At 41.2% G+C, this 17,214-nt stretch overlaps 1 protein-coding gene across 2 annotated transcripts in view; it reads left to right on the plus strand.

Annotated features, from left to right (window-relative positions):
* Positions 1 to 17,214, plus strand: part of LOC145358877 (DNA-binding protein RFX2-like) — a 116,977-nt gene that overhangs the window by 22,727 nt on the left and 77,036 nt on the right. For both annotated transcript variants that reach the window (XM_080213238.1, XM_080213239.1), the window contains exon 2: positions 6,970 to 7,094. In XM_080213238.1, the coding sequence (XP_080069364.1) occupies positions 6,978 to 7,094 (117 nt within the window). In that variant the 5' untranslated portion in view covers positions 6,970 to 6,977. The remainder of the gene's footprint in view (positions 1 to 6,969; positions 7,095 to 17,214) is intronic.

Raw genomic sequence — 17,214 nt, forward strand, 5'->3', positions numbered from 1 at the left:
TGGGGGATCCAGGGAGGGTGACTATGGGGAGGGTCGGGGGACAATCTCTTTTAAAAGATGCTGTTGTGTTCTATTGGCCCAATGAATTGACATCTTTTCAAATGGATTCTTAACCATTTGACAGGTCATTGTACTGTATTTTGTGATCAATGGTTGTCTTGATAACTTATTTTGCAGCTGTGGGCATATTAGGTCTTTCAAAAAATTAGACTTCATGCACCTGAGGAATCTTTTAGCGTATTCTCTTGGCCTTGATGTCTGAGGGGCCTGATGGGGCACCTTAGCACTGAACTGCATCCTGAACCAGCACAGTGCACAAACTTGTGTTTGTGTAATTGTGTAATCAAGATTTCATGTTCGTTAACATTTTGAGAAGCAGCTAATGATCCACTTCAGCCATCAGCTTAAAAAGCTGGCTGTCAGGATGTCTGTGTCTCTGCTTGTTTTCTTTCTTTCACTGGTATTGAAGGTCATTGATACAGACTAGATATTTGGAATACAAAGACTTTAAATCTAGGGGATTCATAAATCATAGAAGAATCATAAATTCCCTACAATGCAGAAGGAGTGCAAAAATTCAGCCCATCAAACCTATACTGACCCAGGCCCTATTCTCACAACCCTACTGTTTACCCAGCTACTGACACTCAACCATCTTTAGAGTGTGGGAGGAAACCGGACCACCCGAAGGAAATCTGCGCAGGTGTGGGGAGAATGTGCAAATTCCATACAGACATCCAAGACTAGAATCGAACTCGGGGCCCTGGCTCTGAGAGGCAGCAGTGCTATCCACTGTGTTGAAGGAGAACTGAAAGTTGATGGAAGTAACTTTTCTTCTTGTAATTGGTTGCAATAAACTTTAGGCAGAACTGTTTTAACGTGAGCTGAATTTATATTTTAGAATTATGTTGTATCCTGAAGAAGATAAAACAAGCTGCTGAATCCAACTTTCCTATTTTTCTCAAAGGAAATTTTTGAATAAGTGATTTTGTTTTAGGACTTGCGTAATTTGTAATTTGTTTTTGACAGGAGATTTGTTTCCAGTTTGAAATCATTAACTGGTTTTATTGAGTGTTCCTGTCACTGTATTAGAATTGCCAACGTTTGAAACAAGTGTTGTTGTACAAAAGTAGATAAGTAGAAGTTCATCTTTTCTTCTCCACTGAGATCTTCCTATTTGGAGCTTTACTGCAGGATACCGTTGTGGTGCGTGATGCTGATCACTGTTTTGCTGTTTAATTGTGTTCTAGCTTTTTTAACATGTATCTAGTTGAAGCTGGAGTAGCACTGATGTGCTACTGGAAACCATCTAGTGCCTGAGAGCACAGATTTCAGCTCCACATCCTTGGTCTTGAGGATCACTTTTTTGAACTGTAATCATGTTTGTAATCTTTATTAATGATCTGGATGAGGGTATAGTTGGGTGGATTAGTAAGTTTGCTGATGACACCAAAGTCGGAGGTGTGGTAGATTGTGAGGAAGGGTGTCGAAGTTTGCAGGGTGACTTGGACAGGTTGCAGAGCTGGGCCGCGAGGTGGCGGATGGAGTTTAATGCGGAGAAGTGTGAGGTAATCCATTTCGGTAGGAATAACAGATGTGTTGAGTATAGGGCTAACGGGAGGACTTTGAATAGAGTGGAGGAGCAGAGGGATCTAGGTGTATGTGTACATAGATCCCTGAAAGTTGGGAATCAAGTAGATAGGGTTGTTAAGAAGGCATACGGTGTCTTGGCGTTTATTGGTAGGGGGATTGAATTTAGGAGTCGCAGCGTCATGTTGCAACTGTACACAACTCTGGTGCGGCCGCACTTGGAGTACTGTGTGCAGTTCTGGTCCCCGCATTACAGGAAGGATGTGGAGGCTTTGGAGAGGGTGCAGAGGAGGTTTACCAGGATGTTGCCTGGTATGCAGGGGAGGTCCTATGAGGAGAGACTGAGGGATTTGGGGTTGTTTTCACTGGAAAGAAGGCGGCTAAGAGGGGATCTTATAGAAACATATAAGATGATTAGAGGTTTAGATAGGGTGGATGGTGATAGCCTGTTTCCTCGGATGGAGAAAGCTAGCACGAGGGGGCATGGCTTTAATTTAAGGGGGGGTAGTTATAGGACGGATGTCAGGGGCAGGTTCTTTACCCAGAGGGTGGTGAGGGACTGGAATGCCCTGCCTGCTGCAGTTGTAAATGCGCCTAGTTTGGGGGCGTTTAAGAGATTGGTGGATAGGTTTATGGACGAAAAGGGATTGGTTTAGATTAGTGGGTCAATGTTTTTTTTAAAAATAAGACTGGTCGGCGCAACATTGTGGGCCGAAGGGCCTGTTCCGCGCTGTAATGTTCTATGTTCTATGTTTTAATTTTAAATTTCCAACTTTTATATAAAGAAAATTATCTTTTCTCAATTCAAAGCCAGCACAGACTTAATGATGCTGGTACTCAGTCCTTTAATACATTTATTTTGCATTTCTTAGCTATGCAAGTAGTTTTGTTTCCATGTTTGGAATATCTAACTCTTCCAGGACACACCATTTTTGGCTTTGAAAGTAGAATATTAATAGATACCAAAATGCACAAGGTGGAGGCTTTTCTGGAGACAACTAGATTCTCCTAGGATATCAATCTCCCCTTAAGTATTCAACCTTTTTTTTCCTATAATTTCACCATTTGCAATAGTTGCAAATTGGATTTATATGTATTTAGTATTTTCATGTACCTTGGATTTTTTTTCCTTCCAACAAATTGAAGAGCTGTTGAGTCCTATTAAGTTATGTCCCATTGCACTAAGCACAAACTCAGCTTTTATTAAGGACTCCTGAATTATAATTTACCTAGAGGACACAACCTACACTCGAAGTTGGAGGTTTGCAAATGGCCAATTGCGTACTCTGAGACTAACTCCATGATCTAGATTCTCCAGCCAGGGGAGAGCTCTCCTCAGCACCCACCTTGTTAGACCCATTAAGAATAATATATGCTTCACCTACATCACCTCTTATTCTTTTGAAGTACAGGGAATGAGGGGCCTAGTCTCCTTGATCTGCCAGGCCAAATATCTCATCCCTCAAACTAGTGTAGTGAACATTTATTGCATTCTCTCTAGGGCAAGTATGTCTTTGGGTAAGGCTTAATCTGGTAATTTGTAAACTTGGTAGAATTAGATAAATGTTCAACTGGTGTTGTTAGTAATGCTTATACTACTTTTTCTGTGGGGGTTGTTGTGTCTTAAGGGAGTGTATATTTCTAGTAAATTATGCATTTATTCTTAAATGCCAGTCGTTGTTGCTCTATCGTTTCGTTCAACATAGTTTCCGAGCTACCTTGCCCCTCGTGGCTACATATTTTGTTTCAATTTAGGTTTAAGACCTTGGTTTTGGACTTCACTAAATGTTCAAACATGACAATTGTTTGATATTCTGATCACTTTGTCCTAATGGCCCCTTTACTGCAAAGTTATTAAGCCTTTCTCATTTCACGATTTCTCATTTAGATCCAAAGTAGTCTGTTTCCTAGTTGGTTCCTTGGCTATTTCATGAACTTATTCTCCACTTTATTACTACAAATGTGGTTTGCTCAGTCTATCTGAAGGTTGAAGTCCTCCATGCTTACTATATTACCCTTTAATTTATGCACCTCTAACTTTCTGATTTATACGCTCCCCTACACTATTACTGTCTAGGGGGTATTTGTAGCCATCTTTCACCACCCCCTGTATTTTTTTTGTTCCTCACTTTTCGTGACTTCACCTAAAACTGGTTTCCTCAGCTTAGATCCTTTTTTCCTACTGTCTTTATCCTGTCCTTTGTTATCGAGGCCAGACGCCACAGCTTTCCTTGGTTCTCTTTTTCTGTTTTGCTGATCTCTTTTATAAGTCCAGGATTCTTAAATTTAGTACCTAATTTTGCTCACCCTCTTATTCCTGTTGCACCAAAGCATTTCTATCAATAATTCGTTTATCTATTTTTATTGCAAATGCTTCTTGTTCAAATGTTATGCCTTTGGGTTTGGCTTTTGAATTTTTTTTTCCTGACATCACCATGGTAAATACTCTTTGCTTTGTTGCCCTTGCACTTGTTGTCCCTTCTTGATAACTCTGCTCTTTGGCATCTCCCTTGTTGGTAAATTTTCCCTCTGCTGAATTCTCTATCTCCTCTTTAACTGGACACAATTTAAGAAACAGCAGCTAAAGGGAAAAGCTCCCTTTTCCCCCAGTGGCCCCGTGCAACCCTTTACCTTAACCTTTCAGTGTATTTATTCCTATGAAAATTGATGTGTGGCTTGGCTAACAACCGAGAGGTTATTAATTTTGAGATTTAGCTTTTTAATTTGGACTTTGTTCCCCAAATTGTCCTTGAAGGTAGTGATGAGCCACTTTATTGAGCTACTGCAGACCATAAGGTGTAGGTGCACTCATAGTTTGGGAAGGAGTTCCAGGATTTTGACCTGGTGATCATGAAGGAACGGTTCCAAGTCAGGATGGTGAGTGAATTGGAGGGGAACCTGGAGCTGGTGGAGTTCCCATGTGTCTGCTGCTCTTGTCCTTCTGGGTAGTTGAGATCATGGGTTTGGAAGGATCTTTGAGTTGTTGCAGTGGTGTTGCTTTGTGTCTTTTGATGGAGGAGGTGAATGTTTAACAAAGTGGTTGGAGTGCTGATGAAATGGGATTTTTTTGCTCTGGATGGTGCTGAGATTTGTGTTGGTAGAACTCCCGTCATCTCAGAAAAAGAGTATTCCATCGCACTCTTGACTTGTGCCGTGTAGATGGTGGACAGACTTTAGGGAGTCAGGTGGTGAGTTACTCGCTGCAGGATTCCCAGCCTCTGATCTGTTCTTGTAGCTGGTATTTATATGCCAGTCCAATTCAATTTCTGATCAATGGTAACCCCAGGATATTGACCATGTCATTGAATGTCATGGGGGAGATGGTTAGATTTTCTCCTATTGGAGATAGTCATTTCTGGTACTTGTGCAGTGCCAATGTTAATTGTCACTTGACAACATTCAGGCTTGAGTTAATCAGATTGTACTGCACTTGGACATTGCTTCATTATCTGAGGAGTCATGGATGGTATGAACATTGTGCAATAATCTGCAAACATCCCCACTTCTGATCTTGTGATGGAGGAAAGGTAATTTAAGCAGCTCAGGTGATTGGACTGAGGACATTACCCTGAGGAACTTCAGCAACCATGTACTGAGACTGAGATGATTGACCTTCAACCATCTTCGTTTGTGCTAGGTATCACTCAAGTCAGTGGAGAGTTTTCCTCCTTCATAAGTCCTTAAGATATAGGAGCAGGGTTAGGCCATTCGGCTCATCGAGTCTGCTCTGCCATTCGGTCTTAGCTAATATGCTCCTCATCCCCGTTTTCCTGCCTTCTCCCTATAACCCTTCAACCCATTACTAATTAAAAATCAGTCTAACTCAAATTTACTCACTGCCCCAGCATCCACCACACTTTGGGATAACAAATTCCACAGATTCACAACCCTTTGGGAGAAATAGTTTCTCCTTAACTAAATTTGCTACCCTTATTCTAAGACTATGACCTCTTGTCCTAGAATGTCCCACAAGAGGAAGCATCTGCTTCATGTCTTCATTATCCATACCTTTTATCATCGATGCCTCAATTTGATCCCCCCCATTCTTCTAAATTCCACAGAGTATAGGCCCAAACTTTTGAAAATCTCTTATGACAAACCCCTCATCTTTAGAGTCAATTTAGCAAACCTCCTCTGAACTGCCTCCAATGCCATTACATCTTTCCTCAAATAAGGGGACTAAAACTGTACACAATATTCCCAGGTGCAGCCTCACCAATGCTTTGTATAGTTGCAACAATACTTCCCTTTTATATTCTATTCCTTTAGCTACAAATACCAACATTCCATTTGCTTTCTTTATTATCTGCTGTACCTACATGCTAGTTTTCTGTGACTCATGAACAAGGGCACCCAGATGCCTCTGTGTCAGAGTACTCTGAAGTCTCTCCCTATTTGGATAAGTTGCCTTCCCATTTTTCTGACCAAATGCATGACCTTTCACTGCTCCATCTGTTCTTTTGGCCCACTCTCCTAACCTAACTATTTGCTGAATTCTTATTTCTTCATTGCAACTTACTATCCCACCTATTTTTGTCATCCACAAAATTGGCTATAGACCCTTCTATCCCTATATCCAAGTTGCTAATATAGATTGTAAATAGCTGGGGCCCAAGGACTGAACCCTGTGACACCCCCACTAGTTACTTTTTGCCATTTGGGGAAGAAAAATTGATCCTGACTCTGTCTTCTGTCCATCTGCCAGTCACCTATCCAAGCTAATAAGTTACCCTTAATCCCACATGACCTAACCTCTTGATTCCCATTGATTCCAGTTCTGCTAAAGTGCCTTGATGCCACCTTTGGTTGAACGCTACCTTGATGTGAGGACAGTTTCACTCTCATCACCCTTTGCGTTTGTCCATGTTTGGACCAAGGCTGTAATCTGGTCAGGAGTTGAATGATCCTGGTGGACTCCAAGCTGAACATCAGTGAACAGGTTAATTGCTGAGTAAGTGCTGTTGATAGCAAATAGGCCTGTGTTTCAGATCCTATGGTAATTACTGGAGTGAGTGGAATGGAATTCTGTGTTTCCTGGCCAATATTTATCCCTCAACCAATGGAACAAAACAGATTTTCTGTTTGTTTCTTTGATTGCTGTGTCCCTTTTTCCTGCAAATTATCTTGAGTTTCTTGATCTTAAACATTCCAACTACACTTGCAAGTGATTTTATGGTATCCTAAGATTGTGAAGAAAAGCTGTTATTTCATTTTCAAGCTTTGTAACTGGCTTGGTTGTTCTGAATTATAAATCATGATGAAAGCATGTTCAATGTTTTGACCACAGTTCTCAGCAGTTTTGTACCACTGCTTTGTGGATGGTCTGTTTACAATATCTGCAACACTTTCCAGACTAACAGCTTGTTTGTCTTTTTGTAGAAACTAGCATGCAGAGTTCAGAGGGTTCTTCCGACTCGGCATCGACTGTGACCCTGCGGACATCCGCTGCCGGTCCACCATCTGTGCAGGCTGCTGTGGTACAGCAAGTGGCAGCTCCACAACAGGTGTGTATCAAGAACAGTGAATAACCAATACCGTATGTGGAAATAGTATGTAGGAAGACAGAACTGTCCAGTTCCAGAAATGCTATTGCTTCTCAACTACCAGTCCATAATTATCTATTTATTTATCCTTTGAATCTTTTCCTCCAATCTGGCTTCCTACACAGTGTTAATTGTGTAAATGCAGCTTGTGTCTGCAGGTGGTGAGGCAAGGGGCAGGGAAATCCATGGGATAATTGTGCACATGCCAGAGGACACTTGCTGTCATTGATGTGGTTGTTGTCGAGTTAGGCATGATACATTTGTAATATTGCACTTTGTAAATCTCAAACTGAATATAGAGCAACTCCTTCAGCAGCTGGCTGGAAGTATTTTGACACTATATAATGGAGTGGTTGCCTATTGGTGAAGATTGGGAACAATTTTTTTCAGAGAAGCTTACAATTCAAGCAGCTTTAGCTGAAGACTGGCTGAAAGCAAATATAAATTGTCAGATTCTCATTACCCATGGATTGTTCTCAGACTGAATCTTAGGACAAGTGGAGACATGAACACAGGTTATGTCCCCACCAAGGAGTGAAAGATGTTTCCCTGGTATTGTCACTTCTGAACAAAAGTACAATTTTGAAGCAAAATATTTTATATTTTGTAATCAGTTGGGTAGAACAAAGAACAGTACAGCACAGGAACAGGCCCTTTGGCCCCCTAAGCCTGCGCCAATCGTGACGTCTGCCTAAAATAAAACTATATACGCTTTCGGAGTCCTCTCATTCCCATTCTATCATGTCCTTTAAATGCCACTACCGTACCTGCTCCCACCACCTCCCCGGGCAGTGAATTCCACACACCTTAAACCTCTGTCCCCTTGTACTTTCCTACTCAAGGAAAGAGTATCTGACTATCCACTCTGTCCATGTCACTCATAATCTTGTATATCTCTACCAGGTCACACTCAATCCCTGTTGTTCCAGTGAGAACAAACCGAGTTTATCTAACCTCTCCTCGTAACTAATACACTACAGATCTGGCAACATCCTAGTAAACCTCTTGCGTACCCTCTCCAAAGCATCCACATCCTTCTGGTAGTGTGGTGACCAGAATTGTACACAATATTCCAAATGAGGCCTAAGGTTCTGTACAGTTGCAGCATGACCTGCCAATTTTTATACTCGTTGCTATGACCGATGAAGGCAAGCATGCTTTCTTGGCTACCTTATCCACCTGCATTGCCACTTTCAATGATCGATAGACATGTACGCCCAGATCTCTCTGCTTGTCAATACTCCTAAGGGTTCTACTATTTACTGTATAATTCCTACATGCATTGCCTCACACTTGTCCAGATTAAACTGCCATTTCTCTGCCCAAGTTTCCAACCAGTCGATGTCTTGCTATATCCTCTGACAGTCCTCTTCACTATCCATGACTTCACCAATTTGTCATCTAAGAACTTACTGAACAGACCAGCTATATTTTCCTTCGAATCGTTTACATATACTACGAACAACAAAGGTCCCAGAACTGATGCCTGTGGAACACCGCTACTACTAAAATCCATGCATACAACATCACCTGCTCTACCTTCATCTACACACTTAGTTACCTCCTCAAAGAATTCAATCAAATTTGTGAGACAGGACTTGCCCCTCACGAAACTGTTCTGACTATCCCGGATTAAATTGCATCTTTCCAAATGGTCATAAATCCTATCTCTCAGGACCCTTTCCATTAACTTACCGACCACTGAAGTAAGACTAACTGGCCTATAATTACCAGGGTCATTCCTATTTCCTTTCTTGAAGAGAGGAACAATATTCACTATTTCTGGTTTAGTTCTTGCATTGAAATTGTAGGATTATGCTACTGCATTGCTTACCAACAGCCTCTGAGCCTTAACTGGAGTTCAGGTCTCAGTAAGAGACCTCCTTTAGGAGCTAATATCTGCTGCCTTGAAAAATTTTTGGGGAAGCTATTATTTCCAGCAGCCTTGATGGCACAAATGGAGATTCTGCAGCGTCACAAAGGATGTTGGACTCTGTGGATTTAGAGATGGACACAGGCATCAGTACAAAGGACGAGTTTTGGACGTGAATGAGAATGAAAACACTTAAGAAATCTGGATACCATAGCAATCTACAGGATTGGGGCAGCAATAGGAAGAAAATGAACCCCTGGAATGCCCGGGGAACAGTCCAAAGTGGAACAGCGGGCTTCTTGAACTGATGCGTGACACAAATTTGGCAGCTGAAGATGCCAGTGATGAGTCTGAAGGAATTGTTGTCGTCACTCCTGCACAGGAAGCCTTAATCTGGTGGTGTGGGAGTCTAATGCGTATTGCAGTGCGTGGTTTTAGATAGTGGTTGTACCCTAATGATGTGCAGAACAGATTGACTAAAATGTTACCTAGATTCAGGCAGTAGTGAGAATTGATAAAAGCAAATTATGGCAGATGCTTGAATCTGAAACCAAAAGAGAAAATGCTGGAAAATCTCAGCAGGTCTGGCAGCATCTGTAAGGAGAGAAAAGAGCTGATGTTTTAAGTCCAGGTGATCCATTGTTAAAGCTTTGACAAAGGGTCATTTGGACTGAAAGTCAGCTCTTTTCTCCCCTTACAGATGCTGCCAGATCTGCTGAGATTTTCCAGCATTTTCTCTTTTTTGGAGTGAGAATTGATGCTGGGTCGAGGAGTATGGAAGTTTTGCTTGTTCTAGTTTGGGGGTGGTAGCATTTGAGGCCATAAATAATTGGGCATTCCTTACAACTTAACTTTAGTAAGCTGCTATTAATACAGATGCAGTGTCTGGTGAGATACCTTTACTATTAACTCAACTTTCCATGAAAAGGCACAAATGAAGCTGAATATGGAGTGTAAGAAAGCAATTGTTTTTGGTTAAACTGCAAATCCGCTGAGTTTCTAATCAGAATATTATTGGATCCCACCAACGAACCTAGCATTTTAAATCTGAGTTAGAGAAGTAATAATGGGAGCAGGTAATATTCAAAGGGAGAAACACATTGTCTTAAAGTTGCAGAAACCATTTGTTCGCCCTTCAAAGATTATAACTTTAATGTAATAGTTGCCATGGATCTAATGCAGAAATATTTGAATTTTGCTTTTATGGACATGGCAACCAGATTTAGTCTTTCAACAGTAATACATGGGAAGGCTCCAATGTTGATTGTTGAAGTCATGAAGATATGGAAAGGGACTGGACTTGGGATATTGACTAAATTTCTAATTGATGATGGCTAAATTTCTCATTGATAATGGAGGATCCAGTGAATGGACTATTATGGGATGTACTGACAAATTTAAATATTGGTTAAATGTTCAAGATGATAGCCAGGAGTTGATGTCCATGGGCTGGTAGTATGGGCTAAAAGAATGGAAAATAAGAAAGCAAAGTGTGTGATCTAGCAGCAAGTCTGAGAGTGACTTATGCATTGGAAAATAATCTCTTACCAAAGAAGGAGTCTCTGACCAGGCAAGAGAAGGTCTTGCAATCGCTGCCTTGAAAGACATTGCACTGGAATTGTTCCTACTTCAATGAGGAATGCAGGAGCACATGCCAGGAGCAGCATACCCACAAACGAAGTGCCAACTCAGTGAAGTTATAAGGCAGGGCCATCTGAGGGCTAAACAAAAGCACCATGCAATAGTCAGAAGAAGGCATTCACAATCAGTGGAATAGATGAAAACTCTGTGAATGATGGCAGACAGTTATGGGACAAGGAGTCTCTTACAAACACCTCCATCCTCAATAGTTGGGAAGCCCAGCGCATCAGTGCAAAGACAAAACTGAATTATTTGCAACTGCTCTCAACCAGAAAATCTATCTCTATCCCCTTCTGAGGTCCTCAGCATTGCTGATCCTGGTCTTCAGCCAATCCAGTTCACTGAGCTATGGAGAAACAGCTGTATGATACAGCCCTGACAACATTCTGGCAGTAGTTGACATGTTGTGCCACTGAGCTGTGCTCCTAGCCAAGCCATTTCACTATAGCTACAACATGGCATCTATCTATCTGACCATTGTGGAAAATTGCCCAGCTATTTCCTGTCCACAAAAAGATCTGACGTATTTCACTGGCCATTTCTTTGTATATCAGTATGAATTCTCTCTCGGATTGGTGTCTTGCTTTGCTCCAACTTCCATGTCTATTAGTGGCAGCATCAACTGAAACTTCCAGTTCTCTGAAACTTCCCACTTGGCCTGCTACAACTTCAGTTTCATGTTCGGGAAACTATCAGTGGCCTCAACGTAGCAGGTATTCGAAATGGAATCTCTTCTACCTCTTTGATGTAACTTCACACTTAGAATCATTCAATAGCTCCACTATTTCTCCTGCTTACTGTGGGTATTTTAACTATTGAAAATAAAACCCTAGATCTACACCACTTGTCTTTCTGTCATCACTTCTTCACCACCTACTCTTTCATGTCAGCATTTTTCATTTTCTGTGCTTGAATCTGTGCTAATGAATGTGTAAACCCAGCACTCTGCACATTACAGCCACTGGCTTCCCTCAATTCTTCCAACATATTTCCTGAAATTTTGTTCTTTTTCTTTCTCTACATAATTGAAGTTTCTAATCACTGAAATGCGTTTAACCTAAATAAATCTTCAAATTACACATTTAGCAATGCTGCAATCACTGCTGTCATTTCATGCTTTCACTAAAACATCAAAGTTCAAATATTTTCTCCGAGCCTGGGCTTGAGTTGCTTTTTTTTGCCTAGGGTGCTTGGGTGCATTGAGATTGTGCTGCCTAAGCATGATCTAATCCCCCAGGTTTTAGCAGCAACACAAGGCAGCTGAATTAAGAACTTTTTCTTGAGCAATGCTGTTTAAATTTAGTCATTCAAAATTATTTGATTTAAACTCAAAGACAATCTTAAACAGTTATACTGAGATAAAAACTCAGATAAACTTATACTGAGATAAAAACTTCCTTGTTTCATTGTTCTGTTTGCATGCCTGTTACATCCTTTATGCGTTTGAAAAAGTAAATGGGGTGGGGGAAATGTTTGGTTTTTGATGTTTGTATGTTTTGTGATCATGACCCTGCCCCCACCATCTTAGTTCCTGTACCCCTTTTTAAAAATTGTTTTCCTATTGCTTCCTTCCCCCCACCCCATTCTTCCACTGCAAATGCAATACTTCACGTCCCCTGCATTAAATTTCATTTGCCATGTGCTTGCCTATTCCACTATGTTTGCTACAATTCAGTTTATCATCTGTAAGTTTGAAACTTTTGGCCCTACATCTAAATCATTTAATATTTCAATCAAAGACAACTCTGACCTGTGGTGAATCCCAATTTGTGCTTCGTCCCAGTCTGAAACACAACTGATCATTACTTTCAGACAATTTAGATCTATGCTTCAACCTCCCTGTTCATCCCAGGGGCTTCTGTTTTCTGCTTCCATCTATTATGTGGTACTTTTTCAAATGCCTTTTGACGGTTTAATTCTCTACCTATACCATACATGGACAATGGAATTCCAGAATTTTGATCCAGTAACAGGGATATTTTTTGCAAAATCAGGATAGTGATTGGTTAGGAGGGGAACTTCGAGGTTCGGTGTTCCCAGGTATTTGCTGCCCTTGTCCTAGATGGCAGTGGTTGTCACTGTTTAAGGAACTTTGAGTTCCTGCAGTGTATCCCATAAGATCCTGCATACTGCTGTCACTGTTCATTGGTGGTGGAGGGAGTGAATTTGTGGAAAGGATGCCAATCAAATGGGTTGCTTTGTCTTGGGTGGTGTTGAGCTTCTTGAATGTTATTGGAACTGTACTCATGCAGGTAAGTGGAGAGTATTCCATCACATCCTGACTTGTGCCTTTATATACATGGTGGACAAGTGTTGGAGTCAGGAGGTCAGTTACTCACGGCAGGATTGCGAGCCTCTGACCTGCTCTTGTAGCTGCAATGTTTATATGATAGTCCAGTTCCGTTTCTGGTTGCTGGTAACCCCCAGGATGTTGGTGGTGGCAGATGCTGAGCCACTGATCTGATTGTATTTGCAGGTGTCACACAATTGCAAAATGCTCTTTTAATTAAGGGAAATACTTTGCCAAGCTTCTCAATAGTTTATGACTCTGCAAGGACTTGGTGGAAGATAATAACGGTGACTGTTCAAATATGGAACATTTTGAATCAAATTTACGTTCTGGTTGAAAACCTCAGCAAAAATGGGGAAAACTATCATAGTGCATAGTCCATGTTTGTTTTGTATGTAATCTCTGGTGTCTTTCATTTTTGTGTGGAGGCGTTTTGTCTATTTGTACTTGCAGCTGATATGCCAGATGACATTTACAAAGATTAACACAGGTTAGTTTATTACTGTTAGCTTTTATTAAGAAGGAACCCGTTGTCAATTACCTAGGAAACTGTCTAATATAGATTAGGAAGGACTGAGTTAAGGGCTGATTTGGAAATTTCACTACTAAAAGGTAAAAGATTGTTTGCAATAATGTGTATTGGGATAAAATTCTCAATGCATTGTGCATGTCTGATGTATTATTATTGTTTATTACTTGCAATAGAGGTTTCTGTTTCTCTTAAGCCATTATTAGATAGCCCTCCATATGATAGTGGCTGAGAATATTTGACAATTTAAAACAGTAGCACTCAAGTTTTAAGTAACAAACATTCTCATGCGAGATTCTGAAAGTTCACAAGCCTGTGAAATTTAAAAAATGAGTTTATAAAAGGAATTTCTTTATCTTGGAGTAAGTCATTGCGTTGCTTCATGCTGTGGTTAGGCGACTTGTTACATTAAAGTCAGTATGTTATGTTCTTTTCATTTGATGTATTGGTAATGTCAATGATACCACAATGATTTGTAGGATTGAATGCGGATAGAAGTTTCCATATTCCAAAAGGTGAAATCATATGCTTTATGTTCTTGTATATCACTTTATCCATTGTGAATCTAAAAAAGGGTGTATTCTACAGAATTAACCAACCTAAAAAATTAATCTCAATCCTGATCATCCAGCAGTAACCTTTAGCACTCTTGGGCTAATGTGTTGTTTCCCTGGAGAGTTTTAACAGTACAATCTTGTATGAAATATTAACAGGGCTATCTCTGGAATTTTTTGTATGGTTTGGGAGTGCTTTCTCACATGAAAAAGAGTAATCAGCATATTTCTGGGACTTGAGATTCTGAATTTGCTGCTGGACTCGGAGAGGGGAGAGGATGTTTACCAAGGAGTGAGGAGGAGAAATATTTGAGATGCAGCATGATTTCATAGATTCTATACAATGTTGAGAGAGGGAAATGTTGATGTTAGCAGGCGTTCTGACTTGAACTGAGTGCAGAATCAACCGAGCCCCCCCCTCAATAAATGTGTGCGCTCAGTGTAGCATGTAGCCCTTGAGGCAGGTTTGGGTCTTGGAGCACTTGGAGAGAGAAACGTAGTTAGTGTTGAGTCCAAATGATTCCCATTCAGACTAGCTCTGAAAAGTCATATTAGTCTTGAAATGTTAACTGTTTCTTGCTCACGGATACCGCCAACATTTTATTCCACATTTCCATGTCTGTGTATTTTGTTTTCCATAGAATCCCTACAGTGCTGAAGGAAGCCATTTGGCCCACTAAGACTGTGCCAAATCTCTGAAAGAGTGGCTTATCCAGACCCACCTGTCCTAACCCTGTAATTCATCATTTACCGTCGCCAATCCACCTAAGCAGCACGTCTTGGAGTGTGGGAGGAAACCCACGCAGACACAAGGAGAACCAAAGTTAAGCTCAGAAAGAGGCTATAACAGCCCATCTTGTCCATGCCAGCCCAAGGACATTTAGGTGTCCTTTCTAATCCCACCTTCCTACACCTGATCCTGTAGATTACAGCACTTAAGGTGCAGATCCAGGTAACTTTTTAAAAAGATTTTGGGGCCTTCACCACCAACTCGGGCAGTGAATTCCAGACAGTACCCTTGACGGAAACAAGTTCTTCCACATGTTCCCTCTACAGCTTCTGACACTTATGTTGAATCTATATTTCTGATTCTAGAATTGTTCTACCAAGGGAAACAATTTTATTTAAGCTAGAATTGAACTCGGGTTGCTGGCGATGTGAAGCACCAGTGCTAACCACTGTGCAATCTTGCTGATCATTTTAGGTTTAATCCTTGCTCTGATTATTTTTATTTTATTTAGTTATGGGATGTGGGTGTCACCGGCTAGGTCAGCATTTATTGCCCATCCTTAGTTGCCATTGAGAAAGTGGTGATGAGCTCCTGCCTTGAATTACTGCAGTCCATGTGATGTAAGTACACTCACTGTGCTATTAGGGAGGGTGTTCCAAGATTTTGACCCAACGACAGTAGAGGAATGGAGATATATTTCCAAGTCAGGATGGTAAGTGGCTTGGAGGGGAATTTGCAGGTGGTGATGTTCCCATGTATCTGCTGCCCTTGTCCCTCTAGCCAGTAGAGGTCATGGGTTTGAAAGGTGCTGTCTAAGGAGCCTTGGTGAGTTTCTAACGTGTACCTAATTAAACCAAAGCAACAGTGTAAGGATATTGTAATTGGCTGCGGAGACCTATTCTTGATTTTGAGCCAGTGTACCTTGTTGGAAACTGCAAATATCTTCAGAAGATTTTTTTCCCCCCTTTTATCTGAATAGCCTGTTGACTGGGTTCACACATGAGAAGCAACCACGTATGTAAGTATTTGGGGACCTATCAATATTTGTGGGATAGTTTCCCAACACGAGTCATGGCTGGGGGAGAGGAATGGGAAAAAATTGATATTTAAATAAATAAACTGGAGGCTATAAGGTCGCAATGGTCTAGAAGGATAAGATGATTTGTGATTGTGCTGGCCTTTCAATATAGGGAATGTCTGTTCAGAACCCTCCCTGTTGGAGTGACATATTCTGAACGCTCAAGAGGCCATAATTAGAGGAATGCAGGCTTTTTAGAAGACTGTAGCACTGGAAGGGGTGAGAGCTAGGGATGGTCCAAGCCATTGAGCGATTTGAAAATAAGGGTGTGAGACTGGGATTCCAGTCGGTGAGTATGGGAGTCATAGGGAGTGCGACTTGGTGCGCGTTCGGACTCTGGCAGCAGACTTTGGATGATCTGGAGTCTACAGAAGGCAGAATGTGGGAGAGCAGCCAAGAGAGCATTGGAATAATCAAGCCTTGAAGAAAGGATTGAGGGTTTTGGCAGCTGATGAGGGCTAAGTTGAGACATTTTACGGAGGCAGAAATATTCAGTCTTGGTGATCATGGACAGTATGATTTTGGAAGCTTATCTCTGGGTCAGATATGACCAAGGTTGTGAACAGATTTGCTTAAATCTCAGACTTGCGGTGGTCAGGACCGAGGGAACAGAATTTGGAGCAGAGACTGAAAATAATGGCTTCAGACTTCTCAATATTTAATTGGAGGCAATTTCTGCTCTCAGCACTCTGATAAACAGCAACGAGTTCAGAGGTGGTGGTGAGGGTGAGCTGGGTCTTGTCAGCATACATCTGAAAACTGACACTGCACCTTTGGAGAATGAGAAATAGGAGTTGGGGTGGGGGGGTGGAATCCTCTGGGCACACCAGAGAACATGGCTCTGGAACGGGAAGAGGAACCATTTACAAATGATTCCCTGGCAAGTTAGGCCAATAAGAATGGAACCACGTGAGAATCATTGCACCCAGCTTCTGTGAAGGTGTAGAGGGGGATGGTGTAGTCAATTTGGACCATAAGCTACGGACACGTCAAGAAGAACCAGCAGGTATACTCAAACGTGGTTGGTTCGTAACTGTTTTCTGATGTAGCCTAGCAAGCCAGTCAAGAGCAGCTAAGAATAAAGAATAAATATCAGCCTTGTCAGCAATGCTTGTAGTCAGGAAATGAGAGAGGAGATTTAAAGACTCTTCTCAGTAGAGGGTGTAGAATATGGAACAACATTCCAGTAACAGTTGTTGTGCTGATTAACCTTTTTGAAATGAAAAGTATATGTGAATGAAATAGAATTTTAGCATGCACATATAGCAAGCAAGTGTCATTTTGGCCTTTATTGAAAGGGGATTGGGGTACAAGAATAAGGAAACCTTGCTCACCATTATAAATTGGTTTGAGTCCACATCTGGAGTATTTGCCAATTTTGTCTCC

This window comes from Carcharhinus amblyrhynchos, chromosome 26 (genome assembly GCF_965287045.1).
Source record: "Carcharhinus amblyrhynchos chromosome 26, sCarAmb.v2.hapA, whole genome shotgun sequence".
Classification (NCBI taxonomy): domain Eukaryota; kingdom Metazoa; phylum Chordata; class Chondrichthyes; order Carcharhiniformes; family Carcharhinidae; genus Carcharhinus; species Carcharhinus amblyrhynchos.